General features: G+C 40.1%; 1 protein-coding gene across 1 annotated transcript; it reads right to left on the reverse strand.

The window, feature by feature from the left end:
- Window positions 1-1,227: 1,227 nt before the first annotated feature.
- LOC106539123 (ankyrin repeat and SOCS box protein 9) lies at window positions 1,228-26,727 on the reverse strand. The gene is made up of 7 exons (XM_014053808.2): window positions 26,407-26,727; window positions 21,618-21,697; window positions 10,383-10,490; window positions 9,612-9,762; window positions 6,819-6,953; window positions 5,277-5,468; window positions 1,228-4,266 (listed from the first exon to the last, which is right to left on the reverse strand). Exons 1-7 carry the CDS (start codon window positions 26,498-26,500, stop codon window positions 4,142-4,144), a joined length of 885 nt encoding a protein of 294 aa, XP_013909283.1. The 5' UTR covers window positions 26,501-26,727; the 3' UTR covers window positions 1,228-4,141.
- Between the last annotated feature and the right edge of the window lie 523 nt (window positions 26,728-27,250).

The raw sequence follows: 27,250 nt of genomic DNA on the forward strand, positions 1-27,250 counted from the left end.
CCACCTAGAGTCAGGAATGACTAGCAGATATGTGGAAGGGGAACCTTTACCTTTACCCTTTTCATTTAGCAATAGTGAACAGCAACAGCTAAATCTACATGGGTAGGGTGGGTGATCATATCTTTTAAAAAGTAACTGAAAATAAGAACAGTGGATTAGTAAATTGGAGCTATAAAATCCTACTCAAATTATTGGGCACCAAGTCTTACCCATTGACTTCAATGTTGGCCATGTGTGAACACTCTGGGCATGTAAATGGATCACCCTTGCTAGAAAAAAGGAGTGAGGATTTTATGTTCAAGAATATACACTTATTTTTTTAAAAAAATTAAGTGTTATTACAGTTGTGGAATTACCCAAACTGGGAGGAAAGGAGTTCCCCCCACTTTCTAATTACATCACTTCCCCAAATTCTCTATCATCTGACCTGTCCTTACAAGAACATATGGAGTTTGTTACATTAAAACTAGCAATGTCTTATTTCCCAAACTGGTCAATAGAAACAACTTGAGTTTGATCGCTGCCCTCTGTTTCTCCCTAGCTTTGGGAAGTAACAGCTTCAGTCTGCAATTCCAGATAGTTATCATTGCTAACAGATAATTATCATTGCTGATAGCCACTGATAGTATCATTTTTCAATTCAGTTAGCTAGGTAGCCTTGCTACAGAAATATCTATAAATAGTATCCTTCATCCAAAATAGTCAAGTCAAGTTGCATTTTTCTTTGAGATGATTCCTTTCTTTTTCATTCTCTTGTTATTCCTATTATTGTTCCTTTTTAGTGGATTTTCTCAGTCCCCCACCCCAAGTTATATAATTATAATCAGACCTGAATATCCAAAATTGCCTGTACAGTGCATACATCTCAAGGCAAAGTGCATACATCTCAAGATAAAATCATGACGTCAACAGTGTGCCCACAAAGACGCACCAATAAAACCGCGCCCACAAAAGCACAATTAGGGTTAAGGTAAGGGTTAGAGTTAGGTTTAGGGTTCTTACGTTGTTTTCGCGTTGTTTGTTGATGGCACCCTTTTGTCGGCGCTCTTGTGTCAGCACGCCTATGTGGGTGCGATTTCGACATCGCGGTTTTCTCGGCGTGGTTCTGTCGGCGCGGTTTTGTCGTGCATGCATTTGTCGGGTCACAATTTGAATAAGATAAAGATAGCAACAAGGAAGACTTCCTGCATTTTTGTGTAGGCAGAAAAACAGTCTTGATTCAAAGTATATGTGCCATTTAACCAATGTTATTTATTCCAAGCTAACAGCCAATTATGCAAACAATTAAGCTCCTAGTTTTCATTTGGTAATAAAATCAAAGCACATGTGTAGATGTCAAGTGCAATGCACATATTGCAGTGGATAGTGATGTAATCATTCAGAAAATCAACTAATCTATATTATTCTGTGAAATGATTTTAAATGGTAGCTGCTTGCAGTAATAACCATAGATGACAAAAAGGAATATACTGTAAATGTGAACAAAATTTATGTCAGCAAGTTTAGCAATATATTTTCCTGATAGCATTTTTCTGTTATTGTTGTCTTTCCCACCTACCCATTTCTGGTTAATTATGGTCCTCTTTGCTAAATTTGCCTCTACCTACACTAGACATTTTAATGTTTTTGTGGCCTGTGACAGCCATCTGCAATGGTATGCTCTACATTTTAAGAATATAGAACTAAGGCTAGAATTGCAGTATTCTTGATTTTAGAAACATGGGATTTTTTATCATTGGTTAGTTAATTAAAATGTCAAACTCCAGTCTTCATTTCTTGGCCTGTTCATTAGAGTAAATCCACTGAATTCAGTAGAATTTTGTTTCTGAGTAGACTTAAATTGAGTTTGATACTAGTATATTCTGGAAGAGTTTTCTGTTGAACAAGCTTTCACTTTCACTGGTATTTTTCCACTTGTACTTGAACTAGAAGTCTGATGATCACCGAAGCAGAAAAGTTTACATTATCACTTCTGAAAGCATTTTATTTAATCTGAGTGCAATATTACTTGACACATGGATTGTGTCTGCAGCAAAGCTGGTGGAAGATTGCCACCTTGTGGTTATAATTTGGAATATTTTTCAGTAAATGCATGTAGAAAGTAGGATTTTAATTCATAATAGAGATAAAAGACGTTCTAAGCATCTTAGCTGCCCAAATTTACTGTTACAAAGTAGGCAAAATATAAATTTATTGAAACAAATGTTTCATATTGAACATGGCAATCTATTGCCCAGTAGACAGTATTACCAATTCAGTTTGTTTAATGCAATTGTAAATATAAACAAAGATTTTTTTTAACCCTTTAGTTCCCCAATTATTCCTCATAATTCAAACAGTAGGTCCACTTTCATGTTTCATCCCATTCGTCTTCAGTTTTTGTGTTCTCTCAATCACTACCTCAACAGAAGTTCAGTAATTGAGCTGTACATAAGCCACATTGCTTTGAATTTTGAGGGATCAATGAGAATGACCACCTCTTGAGGGTTTTCCCTTTAAGGGATTAGTACCTTTTCAGTGCATTGGATTCCCTTACCTACCACATGGCTCTTTAATCAAATTCATTAATAAAATCTAGAGAAAAATATGAGCGATTCTTTCACCCATTACACTATGGCCAACCAATTTCAGACTTTTGTGTGTGTATGCAGACAAAAAGCAGATCTTTAAATAGACCTCCTTATCAGTTGTTCCTGAGAAATTGCTATTTCAGAAATACTGAATGTTCAGAAAACTCCTTAATTTGCCCCACATTTACAAGACCTATTCTTGATACCCTCGTAGTTCAACATAAAAGACTTGCAGCTGACAGTTTTCTAACAGTTTTTATCAGTCATTAGGTTTGATGCCAACATCTTTTCACATAGTTTAATAACTTGGCAATGTGATATATAAGTTGCCTTGTCTGACTACCACTCCATTTTCTGTTCAATTTGCTAATAATTCCAATTGTACCTTAAACCCAACCCGTGAATTCACCCACCTTTTAACCTCATTATCTGTGGCATCCTTGAAATAAAGAGTTTGAGATTCAGAGCACTAATAGGCAGCATTCACTCCCAGCACTTGACAGAGTCTAAGTAATCTTTTCTGTGATTGATGTAAAGGGGGGGGGGAGTAATCTGATTCTTTGTGATGGAGAAGAACAAAGTTTTTTGAGCTCTGGATTGCAGTTTATAGTTATTTCATTATATTTTCCTCAAGAATTCTCTCAAAAACTCAGTAAGAGAATGTTGATAGAATTCCACTGGTCAATGTTCTAGCAGTTACTTTTATAAGAGTTGGATTGGATATTTGCTTCTACAGAACACATTTCATGTGCTTTACAAAATGGTTTAGGTGGACATAAAACACCCATTTACCACATGGTAAACCAATGAAATATTTTGAAGCAACCGTCTCTAGTTCTCCCAACTGTTCTGGCTCATCCCATATTTATTTTTGTAGTTCTTTAATGAGTGGATGGGAATAAGTTTAAATAAAGAACTGAACTAGACATTATTTTCTAAAAATGTCTGTGTATAGCTTTCTTATAAACAAAGATGATTCTATAGTCTGTTGTCTTATAGCATACTAAAATTCTTTTCAATGTTTTTAAATTACAGGTCAATGACCCAAACTAAATGAAACTTACCCCACTTTCCCTTTTTATGCATTTTAAACTCAAGAAATCCAAACATGCCATGGAAGTGTTTGTGCCCATACCAGTTCTTAGGAACATCACACTGAAAGTCTTTGTTAAACAATATAATTTCCTGAAAACTGTTAAATGATAATAACAACAACAATACTTTGTTGATTAGTTATGGGACCATATCACAGAAAATTGTTAATAATAACAGAACACAGTATTGTATGTGCTTGGCATCTTCTATTTACTATAGAAGCATTTATAACACACCTCAGATAATCAGCTACTACATATAGAATTGAAATTCTGCTACAAGATCTTTACTTCTTTTTAATGTAGTTCTCAAATTTAGTTAATGTCCAAATAGGAACTAACAATTAAAATATGCAGGGGTAAACAAACTAGCCCTATTGAAAATCCTGATCGGATAATTGGAATGTAAATTGTACCAACAATTTTGCTAGGAAGTAAAACTTGCACAGTATGTATCAGCAAGGAATATAACACCTTTTATAGATATAAAAGAAACTTCTTTAGCTCATCTGGTAACATAAGTTCACTAATTCTCTTTTTCTTTTTGACTCCCAAGTAACTCCGGATGCACAGGCGACATAACTGCATCAAGGAGAATGGCCCTAAAGAAAAAAATGCCAAAAAAACACACAAGAATAATCTTAAAATCTGTTTTCTAAAGGATTCAAACTAGTTTTAGTTCCTTGTAATCCTGAATAACAATATTTAATGAAAACATATACTTCTCAACTGGCTATAAGAAGTGGAACATTCCAAACCAGAACCCACTCAGCTATTGTTAGTTTGTTTATCCTAATCTAGGACAACTGTTGAAGATTAAAGTTAATCAGTAACAAAAAGCAGTTTAAAATAGATAATTAATCAAGCTTTTAAATCTCTGTCGATGGTGAGATTCACGTTTGTGACGTTTAAAGCAGTCACAGCAATATAATACCTTACAGATTGCAGAAGGTACCATATAATAATTTTTGTTTTAATTTGGAATTAAACAATCCTGTTACAGTACCAGTAAAACAATTTACTATAGCAGAACAAATGTTTTACAAATCTTGGGTCATTTTGTGTCTTGGTTTTGAAAAATGCCATATATAATAATGTGTACAATCATGCATGGGTACTTATTTACTGATAATAAAAGTATTCTAGCTAGAAAGATATTATGAACCAGTTTCCTGCTGGAGATATATCCAGCAAAATATTCATATGGAACACATACACATTCTAACTACAAAATTTTCCTTCTTTTTTGCACTTTCCTGTTGAACTTGATGTCTTTATTAAAATCTACGATGTGAACTATGATTGTAACAATATCAAAACAGAAGTTTCAGGTTTGGAAAAAATTCATTCTTTCCACTGTCTGATCTGTCTCTCACAGGAAGTAATTGGATCTATCTCCATGTGCATTCCCTTTTATTATTATAAGGTAGCACCCACATTATGGCATTAGTGGTCGAAAGAGGAAATATTAACAATATTGGATGTCATAAGAGCACATTCTGGCATATTGGTAAGAGTAAACAATATGATGCAGATATGTCCATTCAAAGCTTGCCTCAGGTTCTTTACATAATGTACTCTGTGTGTGAAAGAAACAAAGGTTAATGGGCACCTTCTCTCTGCAGAAATATCTGCATTAGTGCACTGTTGGCTGGAACCAGCTCTATTGGCTTTTTGCCTTCTGCATTAACAGCCCTGGTATTTGCTCCAAAGTCAATGAGCAAATGGACCATGTCAACATTGGCGGTTTGAGCAGCTATGTGGAGAGGAGAATCCAGGCCTTTTCCGCTATTTGCACTTGCACCTAAAACAAAATGAGATATAACTGCTAAACAAACAATAACTTATTTCTTTTGCTATCTCAGACCCTTCTAAATAATTTCCAGTTTATAAATTGTCAAAGAAGCATAAGGCCTCCTAAATAATTATTTCTTAATTTGAAATAGCTTCAAACTGTTTAAATGCTGAGATTTACTGCGAAAGTAGTGTAACAATTTTATTGATCTGAAATGGGACATTAAGAATGCTCAGTATCCTTAATGCCACACAGCAACGTGAGGTTTTTTGGTTTTTTTGCAGGAAACTGTGACAGTTCATTCATTTTTAAATAATTTCAAACTGGTTTCTGTTTACAATGCATGTGTTCCCCAAGGCTGTGGGTTTCAGGAAAAAGTTGCAATGAAAAATTAACTAACCAAATTCTTCAACCCTGACAGAATTGCTGAAGAAAAGGCCCTGAGAAGATATGGTTTATACAACGGGTGTCAAACTTGCGGTGTCACATTGCCATCACGTGATGTTTCGTGATGTTTTTCCCTTTGCGGAGCTGAGGTGGGCATGGCCTGCGCATGATGCATCTGGCCCACAGGCTGCCAGTTTGACATCCCTAATGTATTCCATCTACTCAGTAGGCAGCATATAGGTTTTTGTAAATAAATCTACATAGGGAAAATTCATTACTCTGCAGGAATTTTACTGTGTCAGGGTTTCCAGCCAAACTGAGGAAATCGAAACAACCAGAAGCCACTGTGTTTTGGCAATTATATTTGGTTAAGCTTCTGGATAACTCTATAGGAATCTGCTACTTCACCATGAATTCATTGTGCATATGTTCACTGTAGCTTTAAATTAGTTAATTCTACCCAAATCAATATGAGGAACAAAGCAAGGTACGTTAGTCACTAATAAAATGTTTTTAAAAGGTTATACACATTCATGAAAATGAAGACAACTAATAAATATTAGCCAATTTGACTATTACTTCTAATACTAAAGAGCAGTATTCTGAGAAACATGAGTAAGAGAGATGTATTCCCTCTTGCTGCATTCTTCCAGCTCCTAAGCTTCCCCTAAGTACCTGTGGTTGGCCATTATGGAAGAAGGCTGAATTAATTGAAGCTTTAGTCTGATCCAAGAATGGCCCATCTTCTCTTCAAGCATGGCATATATTATTAAATTAAGAGGGGAAAGTATCTGGGTGGACAACTTGAAGACAGACACAGGAATGTCGTAGTGCTGTACTGCCCTAGTCACAATCTACAAATACTTCTGACCTCCCAGAACTATCCCCATTAATGCCTCTGTCCTCTACCCATAGACATTTTCAGGCATGCAAAATGATATTGTTGATATTATATATCTCTTAACGAATTACCTGACTCAAGTAACTTTTTGGCACATTTCAACTGTTGATTCTCACAAGCGACATACAGTGGAGTTCCAAGATGCTTTATGTTATGGTCAATACTGACTCCATTGGCAAGAAGAGTTTCCACACATTTGGTATGACCTTCAAAGGATCAAAGTGAATTAAAACTTAAATTCAAACCCCAAAACTAGACCCCAGCTGTTTACACATGAAAGGTGAACAAAGACTCACTGGTTTTTATAAATAACTGGAACTTCAAAACTTTTCCAATTTCTTTCTCTGGCCAACTTTCTTTCATTATAGTTACGGGTTCATACTCAGGTCCTTCACAGCCCACGCCATCTAGGCAGAAGTGAGTGAACCAGAGAACAGTGCCCCTAAATGGTAGTTAATGTATAGTTCCCCAACTGGCCAAAAATGGTGACCACCACCACAGGACAAAACTCCAACAGCATCAGAGTAGCAATGCAGGCTTTGTTGAGCAGCAGTCTCATCTTAGCAGAGTGAGAGTTTTGCCCTCCAATTGAATCCTATCAGTGTCAAGGGTTGAGGGTTTTCCAGCTGAGAACCAAGAGAGAACAAAGTCTATTGATTGCAGGGCCTTAGGATAGAGTATCAGAAGCATGAGCTTCTTCCTTTCACATTTCCCTATTATCCAGGCAGAATTATTATCCTGATTTCCAGATTGAGCAATAAGACACATCTTGCTTTGACTGTATGAAAAGACATCTCAGAAATCTACTAGTGATGGTCAGATTCCCTTTATGCATTTCTCAGAACCTATTCCTCTCCTGTCCCCTAATCCCTTTAATTTCCAAGGTTAACGAAACATTATAAATAAATACAAAATACCTACACTATATAAAAAGACAGTTTGAGCCTTCAACCTGCCCCATCTGCACTTTAAGGAAAGCAATTGGGAATTGGTTTTTCCAACAACAGGTGACACCAAAAAGGAAAGGAAATGCTGGCCAGGAGACCCTCAATCATTGACTTAAAAGTGTCAGTGGAGGGATAAGACAGCAACAGAGATCAGCTTCATTGGTGAAGAATTGTAAGGTTGGCTGTGAGGGCAGTTTTTATATCAACATACTTTTTAACATATTAAGACAAGCTTCACATTCAAGCCCACTTAGACAGCTAGGCTGTGGAGCCAGAAATCCTTGTCAACATACCAAAAGCAATTTCATGTCTTGTTTGGCAGTACAAGTAGCCCTTGATTTGACAAGTGACTCAGATTTATGATGATTGCGGTGTCCTGATGTCAATCCGATCCCCTTTTGAGACCTTCTGACATCAAAGTCAATGGGGAAACCAGATTTACTTAACAACCGTATTACTAATTTAACAACTGCAGTGATTCACTTAACAAATTTGGCAAGAAAAGATATAAAAAGAGGCAAAACTCAACAGGTTTCTCACTTAGCAACATAAATTTTGGGCTCAATTGTGGTCATAAATTGAGGACTATCTATATAGCAATAATAACATTTAATTATAGTCTTACCATAGATAACAAATTTTAACCAATATTAATGTTCATATTTGGGGGGAAGAGCAGCATGGACTTCCAGACAAGGATTTATGCCAGTTGAAAGAGATCCAGATCCCATCTGGAGTCAACAGTGCTAAATCAACAGTGTTAGGAAGCAGGGAATATTTATTTCCAGCTCAGCAGCAAGTTTTGGAATTCAATAAAGAACAGAGATCCTATAGAGCAATTTCAAATCCTCTTCTGTAGCTCAGATAAACAGGCAAGATAAATAATTTTGTCTCCTTTTCCTATTCTCTTTAACATTGGATGAACCAGCCTGAAAAAGGCCAGATTACTGCTGAGTTTGTTTTGCCCTTCTGTTTTGTGGAGTGAAAATATAGAAATTTTTGTTGCTAAGGGATTTGCAGCAGCAAAGGCAGAGCACTGATTTTAGCTTGATATTTTTCAGCATTTCAAACCTGTGACAGGTGGAGATATTAAAATGGGAATGATGTCAAAATGATCTCATCAGAGAGGAAATTCTAATGCTATAACTTAGTGGTTCCCAGCTCTGCTGGCTGGAGAATTCTGGGAGTTGAAGTCCACAAGTCTTAAAGTTGCCAAGTTTGGGAACCACTGCTATAACTGAAGGATGAGAAAGTTATGGGCTTTCCAGATGAATTGCAATGTTCCATGTTCTTCAGCATTGCTCTTGAGGTTGAGGTTGCTGGGAATGGCTACTTTGCACTATTTGAGGGGCCACAGATTGTCCAGCCTTGATATTATTTGTAACACACCTAGGTATTTGTTTTATAGTCCAAACAACAGATAGCTAACATTTGATTATACAATATTCATATAACAAACAGGCAAAATTTGTGGTTTTGTATAGAATTTGCGTGGAATGAAACAACGAATATATCACTTCACAAAGTTGTACCCATCTTGTTACCATGATATATAGCAGGGTGTCAAACGCAAGGCCTGTGGGCCGGATCCGGCTCATGGGATGCTTAGATCTGGCCCGCAGGGTTGCCCTGGAAAAAGCTAAGGATTGTCCCACAGTGCCTCTGCCAGCGAAAATGGAAGTAGTTTTCATTTTTGCTGGCAGAGGGTGGCAGGAGGCCATTGCAGCTGGAAATGAGCCTGGGAGCCTGTTTTCACTGGGAGTGCGCTTGGGCCACCACAGGCTCCCCTGATACAAATGAAGGCGAGTTGGACACACCCATCCTGGTCTCCTGAGGAGAAGCACAACTCTAATGCAGTCCACAATGAAATGTAGTTTGACACCCCTGGTATATAGGTACATATGCTGACAAATTTACCTCTTTTAGCAGCTTCATGGATGGGGGATGCCAGGTCACAAACTGGATGTGGGCTGGCTCTGTGTTGCAGTAACAGGTTCAAGCAGTCAACACTACCACTGACACAAGCATTGAACAGGGGTGTGTTCCAGTCAATAGTAGTGGCATTTACCTAAAGGCAAAAACCTGGTACAGTAATGTTTTATTTGTAAAACATGTTGAATTATTATATTATAAATTATAAAATGCTATAGGAAAAGTGTTTTGCAATGACATTTTATTATCATAGTAGCTCCATAAATATACTTTAATACAAAATAAATATATGTCACTAATTGGATTGAAGACAAGATAGGATCTGGGCTCTTTTAAACATTGTCAGCCGTGAGTGGGTGGGTGTGCTTGCGTGGATAGTAAATGAGAGTTTGAGCATTGGCAGAAAGTACATTTCTTGCATTGTTCCAACATAGCTAAAATGAGAGGACATTTCTATCAATAACATTTTAATCTCCTTGTTCACCTTTCTTCACAAAAGGAAGATACTGTTAATTAGTAGCAACAAACAGATAGCAAAACCATTTCTAGCACATTAATCCTGATTTGGGTTTATTAGGAATAATAATATTGGGAATCAGAATATTTCTCCCCAATATTAGTTGGGTTACTTTGTTGAAAAAGTGTACAAGGAAATCACTGACACAGTTTACATTTGGTAGTTAAGCTACCAAGGCAGTCTCTAGCAAATTATTTTTTTCTTGCATGCACTATAATTCTAGATCTTTGAGTACTTACATTGGCCCCATGTTTTAATAAGACACTGACACATGCAGCATGTCCTCCTAAGCAAGCTTCATGGAGAGGAGACACACAATCTGATGTTCTAAAATTCACACTAGCTCCCTGGTACAATAAGAAAAATCATAGTTAGAGAGGGATTCCAGATGTTCTTTACAAATCTAAGCTAATTCATATTGCTGAAGATTGGATCTACTATTTTCCACCAATAGATTAACCCATTATTTGGGTTTTAAGTAACATCAGCCCATTGTAATTTGGCAACTATAATATCTTTGAACTACTCAAAGCTCATTCCACAACTTAAAATGTGTTAATTTTCCTAAGCAATATTATCTCTACTGAATGCAGTCTTTTTTCCAATACTGTTACAGTATATCTTAAATACTATGGCAGAAATATATGAGAAACCATCGGCTTTGCAAATGTCAAGTCTCAATGAAAATCCTAATGGAAGGTTGCTGTTGGACTAGATCATGGTCCCAAATTTTCATGAAAACTGTTTTATTTCATTTTCATTTTCAATTTATACAATCACTTATATACTGTGCAATTAAGAAAACAATAAACACAACTCATCTTCTATTCCACCATGGAAAACCAACATAACACATCAATCCTCCATACACCGTTTCTTCTCCCCCTCCAACTTTCATTTCTCCCCTCCAGCATTCCCCCCTTCTACTTCCCCTCCCCCTCAGACATTCCTTTCTCCCCTTCCCTCCATCTCACCCTCCTTACATTCCCGTCTCACTCCCTCTCTACTCCTCCCTCTTCTTTCCCTCTACTCCTCACTTCGGTGTATTTCTACTATTCATTAATCTATTCGATTTGTATTTTACACTAAAATTGAAAGAAAAGGGGAAAAAAATAAAAGGAAAAGAGAAAAAAAAGAAAAAAGAGCAACAGTATACAAGTGCATTCTTGTTATTTTAAAAAATTGAAACTATATTTCCCCCCTCCCCCCCTCCCCCCAGTAAACCCCCCTCCCTAACCCCCTTCCGACTTCCCAGATCCCATACCCGGCATAGCTTTTTATCAAACACAGTCTGGAGTATATTAAAACCAAATAGATTAAAAATTAAAAAATAAAAGAAAAAAGAAAAAAGAAAGGAATAAAGAAAAAAAAAAGAAAAAAAGGGAAAAATCAATAAACTCTCTACATTGAGCTCAGCTTCCCATCATTATTAAAACTTAAACAATGTACATCATTCCTAATCTCAATTAATTTATTACTTGCAGGATTTCAAACTATATTGAAACCAAATAAGTTAATCAAATAGAATTCTACTCTAGCTAGGGGCCTTATCTCATTATCTAAATATCTGTCCATTTTCAAACCTTTAATTTGTCCCTTTTACCTCCTTCTCTATAAAGCAATTTAAACACATCTCAAATACTTCTCTCAATTTCATTTTCCAACTCTTCTCATCCTGCCTCTACCCGTGTCCATATATATATTTTATTTTCATCCGTACTCCTCTCATATTTGCTCCGCCTTCCTGCAAACTCCCTGGGTATATCCTTCCAAACATTATATTCAAATAACAGTTTATATAAAAATCAACTTACTTTCTGGCTCAAAATAAGCTCTAATTGAACCTTCACTACCCTCCCGTCTACACCACACTTCCCAACTCCATTCAACCTAAACCACAATCCAGGAACATCATGATCTCCGCCCTCCTCACCCTAGAAAAAAAATCATAAACAATTTATATAAAAAGTTCAGAGTTATCCGTCAAGTCTTTTTTAAGTCCCATACAATATATTTTCTGAGGAAATCAGCATCACTTCTTTCAGCCTTAATGTCTCTTCATCGGTATACAACTATACCATTTTATACAAGACAGAAGTCACAAAGTATTATTCAAGTTAAAAATTAAGCGAATGTTTTGGAAGCATAACTAAATCCTTGTTCTCTGCTCTTCTGCCCTTCCGGAGGGGGAAAGCGATACCTCCCGCCTTGTAGTTGTGTGTTTTGTTGTTTCTCTTCTACTTCTCCTTGTCTTTCTCCAAGTCCGGGTAATTCAGGAAGTCCCGCCTTTAGGATCTTATAGTAAAAGTCTCGGGCTTCCCAAACAGAGTTGAGGCGATGTTTTTGGTCATCAAATGTAACTGTAATACCAAATGGCACATCCCATCTGTACTGTATCTGACTATTTCTGAGTTCTTTAGTTAGAAAAGTATAGTCTCTCCTGGCTCTTAACATTTGGGGTGGTATTTCTTTGAAAACGATCAAGTCCTGTCCATCAATTCGCAGCCTGTTATTATAAAGCTCTTGTAATATCGCATTTCTGGATTCTCTTGTAGCAAAATATATAATTATATCTCTCGGAAGCTGTCTCTGTTTTGCTGCCCACGAATTATGGCGGTAAATTTTTTGGATCTGCCAATCAAAGTTGAGTCCCGGACTTCCCACCAAACGACTGAAAGCCTCAAAAAAGATCTGTTTCAAATTCTCCTGTTCGTTTTCATGCAATCCCCTAACTCTTATTGCAAACGCCATCTTTTTATAATTTGTCATAACAAGTTGTTTTTCTGCGTTTTCAACTTCCTGTTGCAACATTTCAATTTTAGATGTCAGGTTAGAATTAGCTTCCTCTAAGAGCTCCAGTTTATCTTCCCTTCCTGCAATATAATCTGTCATTACAGTTATGACCCCGATCATATCCTCCTTTGTTTGAGCAATCTTGGCATCAAGCTTGTCACATAAGTCCGAAATAAATTGCTTCATTTCCTTTCTAAATTCTTTAAGAGTTTCAAAAAGAAATTCTTTCGTTAACAAATCTCCAGTAGAGGGCGTAGAAGGCAAGAGCTGCGGCTTTATAGCAATTGCTTGGGATGTATTGTTAAAAAAACGTCGAGATTGCTTTGATTTCGGAGCCATTATAAAAAGAAAACAAACAAAGTCTCTGCTCACCTTGATTTAGGATAAGATACTTTCAATAAACTTTTGGCAATTAGTAAAGAGAAGTCTTCAAGAAAACAGGGCTGATTAGATATATTATATATCAAATGCGGAAGCTATAAAATCGCCATTTTGAAAAGCAGTTAAACAAAGGAATTTTTTTATAAAGTTGAAGCTGGTATTTTGAATAATAATAAAAAAAGGGTTCTCAGGAATGGTCGCTGCTCGGATTGATTTTAAATAACTTAGCTTCAAAAATTTGTCCTGAGGGGGGGGGTGACCTGCCTTGAGCTGAAAAAAAACAGCTGAGAAGATCTGGCCGGAGTAAAAAAAAAACTCAGCTTTTTTTGAACCCTCTTCTCCGTTCACAGCCAAAAAGAAAAAAGGCTGTGAACTACAAAGAGGATTCTAACGACTGAGTTCCTCCCTGCTTCTTTCTTGCCTGAAAGAAGAGATATCTATAGATCTTGTAGATATACGAACCAGAACTCTGAGGGCAGCTCCTTTGAGCCACCGGCGACGGCAGGCCCCTCCCCCCGGAAGTTCCCAAATTTTCTACTACTAAAATGATCATACAATGACTTGAATATTGGTTCAAAAGGAAGTGAAAAGAACATATTTTTTATCATTTATGGTGAATGTGTGTTAAAGCAAAGAAATTTTGGAGTAAAATTCTTAAAACGAAGATAAAGATGAAACCAGAAACTCTTCTTTTGGGTATAATGGAAAAAGATTTGGAGAAAAAAATCAGAACGTTGATCTTATATACTGTATTTTCCGGAGTATAAGATGCACCAGAGTATAAGATTTACCAAGATTTTAAAGAGGCAAATTAAAAAAAAAAGTTTTTGCATTTTGCAGACCTCCCCAAAATGGCCCATATTTTTGCGAAAAATGTAAGGAGCAGTAAAAACGACTTTACAAGCAAACTGGAAGTCACTTCGGGTTTGCTCGTAGGGCTGGTTTAAGCCCTCCGGAGGCTTCCCTGAAGGTCCCTGAAGCCTCCGGAGGGCTTAAACCGACCCTACGAACAAACTGGAAGTCCATTCCCGAACTTCCAGTTTGCCCATAGGGCCGGGTGTTTTTTTTGCTCCGGAGGCTTCAGGGAAGCTCCTGAAGCCTCTGAAGGGCCTCCAGGGAGGAGGCTCATTTTTCCCTCCCCAGGATCCTATAACGCCTCTGGAGCCTGGGGACGGTGAAAAATGGCTTTTAAAAAGTCTGAACTCAGCTGGCTAGCACGTGCATGCACACTGGACAGCTGACAGGGCAGCACCTCGTGTGCCCTGACAAATGGCACGCATGCCATAGGTTCACCCTCCCGGCTTTGGGAGGCTTGTAGAGTGCTTCTGGGGGGTGCATGGGCGTGTCACACCGATAATGCTATGTGTGCGACCCAGCAGGCATGCGTGAGCAACCAATGACTCTCTCCCCGCTTTTGGATTGGTTTTTCGCCCTCCCCAGACTCCAGAGGCGGCCCGCGGGCTGTCTGTGTTCTGAACTTGTTCGTTGCTGTTGCCTGTTAATAAAGACGTTGAATTTACCTCACGCCTCGTTCCTAAAACTGGCGACGAGGATGAGCGACACAGACCCTGTCATCATCCCTGCCCTGGCTCCTTCATCGGTCTTCGCCGCTTTCAGGCCAGAGGCCGATTCTTGGGACGCATTTTTAGAGGGGTTCGAGGTTTTCCTTCAAGCTCATGACCTCTCTGAGCTCCCTGAGGAGAGACGACGGGGCACTTTCTTACACTACTGCGGCCCAGAAATGTTTGCCACCGCCCAATCTCTCTGAACCGACCCCGGTGCACACTATGCTGGATCTCCTCATGGCTCGGCTCAAGATACACTATGAGCCTATGCCTTCCAAGTATTCGCGCCGGCAGATTTTCCGACACTGTATCCAAAGACAAGGACAATCCATCAGCCAGTACATGGCTGAACTGAGGGCTGCCGCAATTAATTGCGAATTTGCTGATCTTGAGGACACTCTCCGGGAGCAGTTTATTTATGGGCTCCTTGACATCAACCTTCACCATCGCATTTTGTCCCGTGCCGAGTTGTCAAGGAAGATCGCGGTGGACGAAGCCCAAGCTTACGAGATGGCCAGCCAGTCCACCCCGGATGTCCAACGGTTTCCTCCGGCACTGTCCAACTCGGCTGTTCATAGTCAGATGATGGTGCTCAATCCATGTGCCGATGCCGCTTCTTCTGTTGACCGCCTCCGCTCCCTGTCCCCTCAGCTGTGGCGGCCACCATTCCAGGGCATCCTGCCGCTTCCGTACAGCCTTCTGCTGCCGGTGTGGAAAGAAGGGCCACATCACCAATGTTTGCCGTTCTGTTCCGGGGGACGCTCGAACCCCGAGGCCTCCTCCTCCTGCTTTTGCTGCTCCGCCTGCTGCCTTCCGATGCCAGCCTCCTGGGTCCTCTTCCACCCGCCTGGGGTGCTACGCAGTTTCTGACCTGAGCCTCCTCTGCCCGACTGGCAGCCCGGGTCTGCTGCCTCCTCCTCCTATGGCGGCCGGGGTAAGATGCATCGTCACGTCTTACTCGCCGGCTGCCCCTGCAAAATGGAATTGGACACGGGCTCCGCCCGCACAATTATGTCTTGGTACACCCTGAGGTCATTAATATCGACCCTCACTGTTAGCCAGCTGGCCCCTGCTGACTGCCTCCTTCATGACTATCAGGGCAACCCGATCCCCATCCTGGGTTGCGGGCATTTCCCTGTCAGATTCCGCAAATTCCATGGTTCCCTGCCCCTTGTAGTGGTCCAAAGCCCCCTGGCTTCCCTCCTGGGGCTTGACTGGTTCAGGGCTTTTGGGCTCAGCATAGCCGGCATTAACTCCCTCCGTTTTGTGTCGTCCCTAGATTCCCTCTTGTCAGAGTATGATGATGTCTTCTCTGACACCCTGGGTTGCTACAAGGGCAACCCCATCTCCCTCAATTTGGACCCCATGGTGGCGTCCATCCGCCTGAAGGCATGACGGGTTCCCGTCACCCTGTGGTCTCCGACGCAGAGATAGACAAGCTGGTCTCCCAGGACGTCCTGGAACCCCCATCGTCCTGCCCTTAAAGGCTGACGAGGCCCTGAGGGTCTGCGCCGATTACAAGGCGACCCTGAACAAAGCCCTTCAGGCGCATCTCTACCCTGTGCCCATGGTGCAGCATGTGCTGCACTCCTTGGGCCAGGGCAAGATTTTTGCGAAATTGGACCTGGCCCAAGCCTACCAGCAATTGCCAGTAGACGAGGCCTCCGCCACAGCCCAAACCATTGTAACTCACCGCGGGGCTTTCAAGTGCCGCCGCCTTCAGTTTGGGGTCAATGTGGCTCCCGATATCTTCATGGGCTCATGGAGCGGGTACTCCATGGCATTCCGGGAGTTGTGCCCTATTTTGACGATGTCCTGATTGCCGCTCCGGACCAATCAGGATTCGTCAAGACCCTTAGGGCGGTGCTCTCCCGATTCCGCGATGCCGGCTTGCACTTGAAGCGGTCCAAGTGCCAGCTAGGCATGCCATCTGTGGAATTCCTTGGGTTCCTCATGGATTCCATAGGAATCCACCCCACCCCTTCTAAGATTGAGGCCATCGCCTCTGCCCCCACTTGCTCCTCGAAGGCGGAGCTCCAGGCTTTTCTGGGGCTCCTCAATTTCTACTCCTCCTTTATACCCCACAAGGCTTCTGTTGCGGAGCCCCTGCATCGCCTCCTCGATGCCTCCGCCCCTTGGAACTGGACAGACCGCGAGGCACATGCGCTTGTGGCTGTCAAAACTCTATTAACTTCTGCCCCTGTGCTCATCCAGTATGACGAGCACCTCCCATTCCTCCTAGACTGTGACGCCTCCCTCTTCGGTGTGGGGGCTGTGCTCAGCCACTCCTACCCTAATGGCTTTCAGGCCCCGATTGCATTTTACTCTTGCACCTTATCCAAGGCTGAGAGGAATTATAGCCAGTTGGACAAGGAGGCCCTTGCAGCCGTTGTGGGAGTAAAACGTTTTCACCCCTACCTATATGGCCACCACTTCACTCTCCTGACTGACCACAAGCCCCTTCTGGGTATCAGGGGACCGGCCTACTCCTCCTATCCTATCTCCCCGCATGGGCCACTGGTTGGAGTTCCTCTCTGCCTATTCCTACTCCCTTGTGTACCGGCCGGGCAAGCACATGGGCCACACCGATGCCCTTAGCTGATGCCCACTGCCCCTCCCGGGTTCTGACCCTGCCCCCTCCAGCTCGGTCGCAGCCCTGACCGATGACCTCGAGTGTCCCCTCTCTGCCGCGGACATTTCCCAAGCCTCCCGTTCCAACCCCCTCCTCCAGAGGGTCCTGGACGCGGAACGGAAGAGACTCGCTCGGCAGAGTTTCTTCCGTTTTTTCGCCGCCGGGACAAACTGTCAGTACTACAGGACTGCCTGCTCTGGGGCTCCAGGGTCGTCGTACCTGCTGCCCTCCGCAGCAAGTCCTCGGCCGCCTCCATGAAAGGCACCCGGGCATAGTGCGGATGAAAGCCCTCGCTCGCAGCTATGCCTGGTGGCCCTCCATGGACGCTGACATCGCTGCCTGGGCCCAGCGGTGTCCTCCCTGCCAGGCCATTCGGCCGGCACCTCCCTCCGCCCCGGCCCGCTCCTGGGAGACCCCTGCCTCCCCATGGAGCTGTCTCCATTTGGACATTTTCGGCCCCCTGGATGGCCGTTCCTTTCTCCTTGTTGTAGACGCCCTGTCCAAATGGGTGGACATCTTTCCCATGACGTCCACCACAGCCGGCGCCACCATTCAAATTCTCCAATCCCTCTTCACCACTCATGGCATCCCGGACATCATCGTCTCTGACAACGGGCCCCAATTCCAATCTGCCACCTTCCTTTCCTATCTCACTTCCCTGGGCATCCGGCACACCCCTGTTGCCCCCTACCCCGCCCGGCTGGCAACAGCATGGCCGAGCGCGCCGTGCGTTCGGCCAAGGAAGGCTTGGCCTGCCTTGCCCACCTGCCTTGGCCTGTTCGCCTCCGGACCTACTTGCTAGCCCAGCACTCAACCCCCTGCCAGTCTACCGGCAAGAGTCCCGCGGAGATCCTCATGGGTCGCCGCCTAAAGACCACCCTTGACTGGTTGCATCCCTCCTTCGCTCCCACCGCTGGCCCCCTGCCCGAGCCCCCTAGGTCTTTTCTGGTGGGTGAGGGGGTCCACGCAAAACTTTGCCGGGGACCCGAAATGGCTGCCCGGGGTCATTACAGAGCTAACCGGCCCATGCTCTTATAGGGTCCAGCTGGGTGATGGAAGACTATGGCGGCGCCATCTGAATCAGCTGCACCGCCGGACAACCGAGGGGCCACTGCCACCAGCCGCCTCGCCCGCTCAACCATCACAGCCGGGGTCTGCTTGCCCAGCGGCCGCCCAACCTGCCCAGCTACGTCCAGCTGCAGCGCTGCCATCTCCAGCCACGTTCCCCACTCCGCGCCACCGCCAGTCAATAGCCGCACCAAAAGAACGATGCCAACCTTCAACTTTTGCCGCAGACTCAGGGGCAGCAGACCTCCTTCTCTGACGACGGACACTCCCTCTCTCCGGCGTGCACAGCGCGTGCACAGAAGACCAGCATACCTGAAGGACTACGCATGCGCTGTTTGGGGGGAAGGGGTGTTGCGTCCTGCCGACGCAGCCAGCAGGCGGGGCCAGAGCCAAAGGCTCCTGATTGGCCCAGGCGCACCTGCTGGCTGGCGGGAGAATCGCTGGCCGCCGATTGGCCAGCCGCCTGACAGCTGTCAAATATAAATAGCTGTCAGGCGGCCTGCGCACTGTCCATGTTCTGAACTTGTTCGTTGCTGTTGCCTGTTAATAAAGACGTTGAATTTACCTCACGCCTTGTTCCTAAAAGACCCAAAAAGGGTTAACCATCCCTGGTCTAATTGGTAAAACCCAAAATCAAAGTTTCATTTTTTTTCCACCTCAAGCACAAATTTCAGAAGTGGTCTCCATGTGGAAACAAAGGTACTTATAGTCTTTTCTTTAATCAAAATGATCAATTTAGCCACTTCTGCCAACTCCATCGGTTTCTGTAGTCTTTCGTCCATAGTGGGAATCAAAATGTCCTTCCATTTTTGTGTCTACAGTAGTCTTGCTGCTGTTAACTTACTGTATTTTTCGGAATATTAAGTTGCCCCTTTTTCCCTCAAAAAAGTGGCTGAAAAACTGGGTGCATCTTATACATTGAATACAGCATTTCTTGTCTCCCAAAATCCCGCCCCTTCAACAAAATGGCCATAAAGAGCTTTTAAGAGGCTTGTAGAGTGCTCCTGGGGGCTGGGGAGGGCAGAAATGAGCAAAAAACTGAGCCTCAAAAGAAGGCCGAAGTCAGCTGGCCAGGGAGCTGACAGGGGCAATGCCTCGCAGGCCCTAACAAATGGCTCCATGTGCCACCTGTGGCACACATGCCATAGGTTCGGCATCACGGGATTAGACTGATATGCGTTTATAGAAATGGCTAGTGTCAGCCTCTGTTTTGCTTTCTTGCTTACGGCTGCTTTGCTACGCTTGCTTACTATCAGCTGCCATAGGGATGGGGGGGGCATGGCATTTTGGAAGGGAATTATATTGTACTGGAGGAGTCTTGTTCTCACCATCTTCTGCACATGCTGATGGCTGATGTTTGGACTTGGTCAAGGCTAACTGTTTCGCATACCAACTTGATGAGGCTGTTTGAAGATGACACCTTAGGGAGTTGTAGATTGGACACTGGGTTGGGGAATTGTGGGGAGGGTGCTGGGTAAACATTTGATATGTATATGTTCCCTCCTTTCTGGCTAAGATCTTGCTTTCCTTTTAGCTGCTTTCACTTCCTATCTAGTAAAAGTACTTTATCTCTATTAACATGGAGTTGAGGTTTTTCTTTCTTGGATATTGAAGGAGGCATGCCTGGCAGGCTAGTTTATATTATTATGGAAAAGCAAAAAGTTGTTGTTTGATGTTAATGCTTTGTTTTACTGCAACAAAGGAAATCAACACTTTTTTTCTTTTCGCCAGCCTCAATTCTATTTCCTCCTTTTCCTCTCACTGTCTTCCTATTTTCTTTTGTATTTTCTTTTGTATTTTGTATCTTATTTTATAACCTAATAAAATTTTCTGACAAAAAAAAGAATATTGGATCAAAACTTCTTTGGCCTGATCCACTTCTTGATAGAATCTTAACATGACCTTTTATGTTATTTTTTTAACTAACCTCTATATCATTATTAAATTATCATAAATATATGCTGGCTTCTGAATTCTCATCATGTGGCCACAAGGACTAATTGTAAGTCACTTTTTTAGCACTGTCATAACTTCAGACAGTTATTAAACAAATTGTTATAAATTGCGGACCATCATCACCTGACAAATGCGCGCATGACAAGTGTGCCAACAAAACTGCGGCGCTAAAACCGTGATGTCATCAACGCGACGTCATCAACGTGGCGACAACAGGGCGCCGATAGTGATAAGGTGAAGCATTGTTAGCTCTGGCACGTTTTGCCAAACACCTGAAGTAAATGCTAGTTTGGACAAAAATATTGTAAAATATATGACTGCAGAACACCGAACAGCCACAAAATTGAGCTGGTTGTGGAGCACCTGACATGCAGTCACATAACTACAAGGGAGGTGGCCATCAGAACTGAGTCATAAGAACCTTTGGGATGGGTGTCCATTGTAATTTTTAAAGGCCACTAAGCAATTGGTCATAAACTGAGGACTACCTATCACATCATTGGTTACCAAAAGACTACTAGGTCCAATTCAAAGTGCTGGTTATAATGGGTAGGTTTTTTACAGTAGAGACTGGGAGATATCTGGAAATATCTTGCTAAATGTGAATATGCCACCTACACAGTCATTTAGTGAACACCAATTGCTGGTCCATTCCCTCCAACCTGTAATGGATGGATGGTGTGGATCATATAACAAACTTCAGTAGTAGCCACCATTTTATGGAACAGTCTCCTCTCTAAGCTAAGGGTGGTTTCAACTCTGCAATTGCTTTGTGAGGAGGATTTGTTCAGCAAAAATCTGTTCAGCAGATTTCTGGCCCTCAGATTGTCAATGGCACTTTTGATTTACTAGTGTTTTTAATGATGTGCATGTTATGTGTGTAAATAAAAATGAGAAAATTAGCTGTAAATATTGGAGAGGGGTGGGGGGAGAGAACGAGAGAGAAAATTCTGCAATATAATCCTTAAAGTCAAAGCACAGTCAACCTTATATCCTTACTGTGTGAAGTACAGCCTGTCTTCAGAAAAGGATTTAATGACCAGGGTAAGCAAATATTGATTTCCTTTCTATCACCATACCTGATTGATTAGTTTCTTTAGAGCAAGTAGTCTCCCATGAATGGATGCTTCATGTAAAGGAGACCAGTCAGAGACAAAATCTGTAAGAAGATAGAGAAAAAGAATATAATTTAATTAGTATATCTCTATACTTGAATTTGGATAATACCTTAATAAAGCTCCCAAGGGATTTTCTAAGATTATACACATCTATGGGTTTCAATGTGATTAAATACTTCATACTACTTCAAGAAGCAAAAGCAATTATATTATTGTCTGACAGGTTATTCTTATCTTAAGTCCCATATACTCAGGAAAAAAACCAAAATATCACCCTTAGTAAAACAGATAAAAAAGCCAGTCATCAAGATGATTGCTGCCATCTCTGTGCCTTTTGCTATACTGCTCATTTTATTTGGTTGCTTGCTGTGGGAGAAAAAACAATTTACAAAAAAGGCACAGCTTTTTTATCTCCAACAAAAGTAAAAGAATGTAAAACTCCTTAACTATAGTAGATTTCATGCATGACCTTAATGTGGGAGTTATGCACATGATATAAGACAGGAATGAGTTTCAAAGTCTGCTTCTGTGTATCATATCAAGAATTCTGAATGTGAACTGCATTTGGGGCATATCAATTTTAATGATTAGACCCCATTCACACAATCTATTTCATATATAAACATGGGCAGGGAGGTAGAGTTAGACTTGTCAAACATTTGCCCATCAAATTTATTTAAATGAAGAATAGCTCTGATTCCACAACTTCAGGTCTTATATTCCGGATTTATTTCTAGATCCAATGTGTTAGATCCATGACCCTTGTTTTCTGTTTCCACTTATATCACAAAATATCTAATTATGACTTTGCTCCTACAGTGATACCTAAAGAACTTTAACAACTTCACTATTTTTCTCTTGCTATCTTATACGCTAACCTGCTCACCAGAGAGTTAAATAACACCATCTCTCCTCTATCATCTAAATGCTACTTCTAAGACTGCCTCTTCTACATGGGCTTAACACAGTGCCTGAGTTGCTACACTGCACATGAACTCAGCCTATAACTAACATTAAGTACTTGTTACATAAAACACAGTAGTTAATTTATAAGCTCTACTTTCCTCTCCTTCATTTTTCTCCTTTTCATTGATATAAAAATTTAGAATCTAAGTTCCTTGGTGTAATTTTGTGTACTATTTGGTTCTAAAGTAACAGATTTAATGGCAGTATAGTATTAATACATCATATCGAAAAGTTATTGTATTTTTTTCCAAAAAAAAATGTCCAGCAGTTGGTAATGACTAGGTTTCTGCTGTTAGATGATAAAAATGAAAAACTGCATTTCCTATCTGACACTTCATTTTCACATTGTTTCAGATAATTAATGTAGTGCTAAACAAACACAATTCAGCAACAAAAGCTAACAAGAAATGCAGATCAGCAAAAATGTTGTCCCTCTTATTTACATGAAAAAGAATTAAAAGGATCTTTCAATTTTTTATCTCTTCAATCATTTTAAATTGTCTTTTACTTTAAGCATGAACTTAGACAGTATGGCCTCATTTTTTAAGAATAAAATGTTCATGAATGTTCTTGCTTTTAGTTAGGTGAATTAAATGATAAGATGACCCCATTCACTTCAATTTTCTTTCAGATTTGTGGCCTTTCTAATTTCAATATTTTATCACTAGTATATTATTATATTAGTAATATAATAATTATAACATAAATATAATTATATTAGTTATTATTATTAGTAATTAACACACAAATGCAGTATTATTGAAAGAATATCAGTTATCACAATGATAGATGATTTAATGCCCCACATACTGTACATGTTGGATTTCAATTCCCATCACTCCCAACTGTCATATAAATTATAAGTACAGGGCTTGATTTGGATGTGAGGGCAAGTTGGCTGCAATGCTGTCACTCCATTATCACCATGGTTGTTTTGGCTAATCTGGCTGGCTAGATGGGTATCATTCCATGTGCGTCACCCCCCCCCCAAAAAAAAAAAAGATGTGCACTTGATGGAAGACAACAACCATCCCAGGAGTGTACTGATCTTCAGTGAGGGTATATAATAGCTCCAAATGCATAAATGGAAGACTAAATATCAGTCGTAGTAGTAGTTAGGTCTGAGCTATCATCATTTACCTTTTCTACATAGTTAACTTCCAGAAAACAAAGTCCCTAAACATAAAGAGAATCATATACTATGTTAGTTAAAGTGGGAGGGGGGTTATAAGGTTAATAGTACAGTTGATTTCACAGAGAAAGCTTTTCAAATAAAAGTGTGTGCTGAGTTAAACTATTCAAAAGTTTCAATAATTAAACACTGCTCCAAAATTAGTCTTGCTCCTGGCTAAAAGTAACAGGCACTGTGCCAATAGTTCCAACTCAGTCAAAATAAATGAATTAAAATATCCTTTCAAAAAGGGCACTGAATTTGGTGAAACAGCTCTGTATTCTGCTGTTATCATTTGCATAGGCAAAAAGATTGTGTTAATAAATCCAGGCATGCGCTCCCAACATGTCTCTTGTTAAAGATGCAAAGTCAGTACTTAATTTTTATATCCTCACTTTAGCCCAATAATACCCTGGGCTGATTCTATCAGTGTATCCAAACTACAGACTTTCCATTAAAATAACAGGAAAAATGTAAGAAAAAATAGTTGCTTTGAAGGATTTCTGTCACAAGGCAAAATTTACAAAAATGATTTCTTTGGGTGTGATCTGTACTGGAAGTATTTATTAGAGATAAATTTTAGCATTTACTTTTGGTAAAAAAAAGAAGCAAGAACCTGGGTCTTAAGAAATTTTAAAAGGCCGTTACTTTCTATAGGGGTATAAACTTTTATAATTTGACTATTCTTAGGTATAACATACGTATATACTTAAATTCAGTTTACAAGATAGTCTTTGTTCAATTTCTGACATTTCAATTGAAACAGCAGGGTAGTATTGATAGAAAAATAACTGTCAAGACACTTTGGAGAAAATTGCTGTCAAGAGTAAACATTACTGTGCAAGAACCATTGAATTGAATAAATGCTGTTAAGATAGTAATGTCATATTTCAAATGTCAGTGAAGGTCCTCTAATATATATATATCTGAAATTTCCTTACATAAGAAATTCTCTATATGAATAAATTAACAAAAATTACTAAATATCAAGGTTATAATTCTTCAAAATCAATAGATGGTCGTTGGCAGGAAGTTTTGTATTGTGTTGTATGAAGTTTTACACTGAGGGCAGCTAAATTTCATATTGATGTAAAATATTTCCAGGATATTCTTGTACTTACATTTACGAATTGATTATATTGGTTGGTTTCCAATCTTTTCATTTTATGTGTGCTCTAAAATAGTTTTTATCTCAATGGCATTCATACTAAAAATATAAAGCATCATCAGTGAGCATCATACAACATGTGAGAATCATGAGTTGGTATCTACGAGATGCCCAAGTTAAATAATATGTAATTTAAAATTGATATTTTTAATGGCTGATATTTTATTAGATTACCAGATCACCAATTCTGACAATATTGTAAGTGTCGAACCATATATAAATGGTACTTATAAACTGCTCCCATGCAATTATTTGTGTCCATACCACAAATTCAGCTTACCATTGTGTTTGTCTACTAGGTATACAATTTGTGTACATACACACATTTTACATAATTTTTCTTCCTATAATTTCCTATATTTTTTAGAAATTATTTAGAAGATTAAAAGATAGCAGAAATATATGAATATTTTTCTCTAACTTTTAAGGATGTGGGGATTCAGAAAAATTCTGAGAATGAAGAATGGAACCCTGTTTCTCATTTTTTTTTTAAATCCTCCATCTCATATCTCTACTCTGAACTTATGTTTCTCAGAAGTTACAATCTTCAGGGACTGAAGGGTGGTGGTGGATTAAATCTTTCTGACTACTGAATATAAAGAAACTATTTTCCATACAAGTTTCTCGATCTGTAAAAGTGTCACAATTCAGATTTTTTTCTCTCAAAGTTTTAACGTTTTTGCTTTATTTTTGGAACATGTTTAATATATAACTTTTTGAATTAAAATGCATTTAAGATTATATGACTCAGCTTTAAATTTATATAAACACCTATTATTGATAAACACCTATTATTGATATAAATGGAATACTGTATAAGTAGGAATAACTACTAAGTTGCAGAAAATTAGTATGTTTGCTGAGAGCACTGAAGCCCTATAAAAATTCAACAAAAACTGCAGATCACAAACATATCATAGTAATTATTGCATGCTGCCATTTTTAGTAAAAAGAATATTTAAAGTTTGCAAGCAGAAAGTCATCAGTGAGACATTATGGGGTGAATGCTAAGGTCATTGTTGCTACAATTCCAATATTACACTGAAAAAAATATCTTTAGCTGTAAAAGATACGCAAACTCTAATATTATTCAAAACATCATACATTCAGTAACAAGAGGAGGACCCTGAAGGATATTGTTCAAATTATTATGCCAACTAATCAACATTTTCATATTTGATGGTAATGCTATGAAGCAATGCAAAAGTCAAATAGATAATGCAGTTTACATTTCTAAATCCTCAGCCTTAAAAAAAACCTCTATGTTAGCAAATCTTGTTGCATACTCTTCTGTATTTTCTGCATTTGATCCTTTTTAATGATTATTTTCCCTGCTGAAAAAAACATTTATTCTAAAGAAATAAATTCTGCTAATTACCAACTCACAACTTCTCTGGCTTTTTCACTTCGGCTATGAAACTGCAGATAACAGAGTGTTTACTTACCACCCATCAGTGGATTAAGTAGATAACGTGGATAAATGACCCTTCCTGAACTTCGAAATAGGCAAAACCCGTTAATTTCTTCTTCCACATCCATTGCAGTACTGGATTACAGTTATTCCACTTCACAGTTGAGATCATGAGAGTTCAAATTCCAACTTGCCTCTTTTAAAACAAACAAACCAACCAACCAAAAACAAAAACAACCCAGATTCAAGTTCCATGAGTTATTTATTAAGGGATTTCTGCAGCTCGTGTCAACAGTGACCAAAACATGTAGACCTTTTCAGAACACCTCTTCATTGACTGAATAAAAAAGTACAAGAAGATTTAAGACACACAGAACAAAGTGAGGAATATGGCTGATGTCATATCCTTTCTAGTACCATGTCCAATCAGCACGCCCCCCTTCTGTTTTTATAAGAAAGTAACTTCTCAGTTGCCAACAAATCAAGACAGAAAGAACTAGTTTAACTTGTTCAGCTAAGTCTGCCCTCAGGGAATTTATAACAGAAAAGGGGGAAAGGAGGGGGGGGAGGAGAAGAAGGGAAAGAGACATTTTAGTACCATCTATTCTGCTTTCATCACAAAGCATACATTATGTTATTTTCAGACATAGAAGCACTGACATTCAAAAATAACACGAGCAAATACAGAAATGGCAAACTATCCTTTTTCATAAAGCAATGGACACCATTAGAGAGTGGATATTAAAGCCATATGTTTGAAAAACTAAATTTTCAATGTTATGGTTCCTCTGACAGTTTTCCTGATCCTCTCATCCTCTAGTTGTTATTTAGGCTTAAGTCTCACCATGCCTACCCACCTATTTGGGGGAGGGGTGCCA

Source organism: Thamnophis sirtalis, unplaced genomic scaffold (genome assembly GCF_051295495.1).
Source record: "Thamnophis sirtalis isolate CommonGarterSnake01/CBP01778 unplaced genomic scaffold, rThaSir2_p1.2 scaffold_12, whole genome shotgun sequence".
Taxonomy (NCBI): domain Eukaryota; kingdom Metazoa; phylum Chordata; class Lepidosauria; order Squamata; family Natricidae; genus Thamnophis; species Thamnophis sirtalis.

Bases quoted from the DNA above. Each gene is read 5' to 3' on its own strand.
- LOC106539123 (XM_014053808.2), bottom strand. From the start codon at position 26,500: ATGGATGTGGAAGAAGAAATTAACGGGTTTTGCCTATTTCGAAGTTCA. The intron at 6,954-9,611 runs GTAAATTTGTCA...GATCCTTTGAAG, and splicing joins CCATGAAGCTGCTAAAAGAG to GTCATACCAAATGTGTGGAA. The intron at 4,267-5,276 runs GTGCCCATTAAC...TTTTTTCTTTAG, and splicing joins GATATTTCTGCAGAGAGAAG to GGCCATTCTCCTTGATGCAG.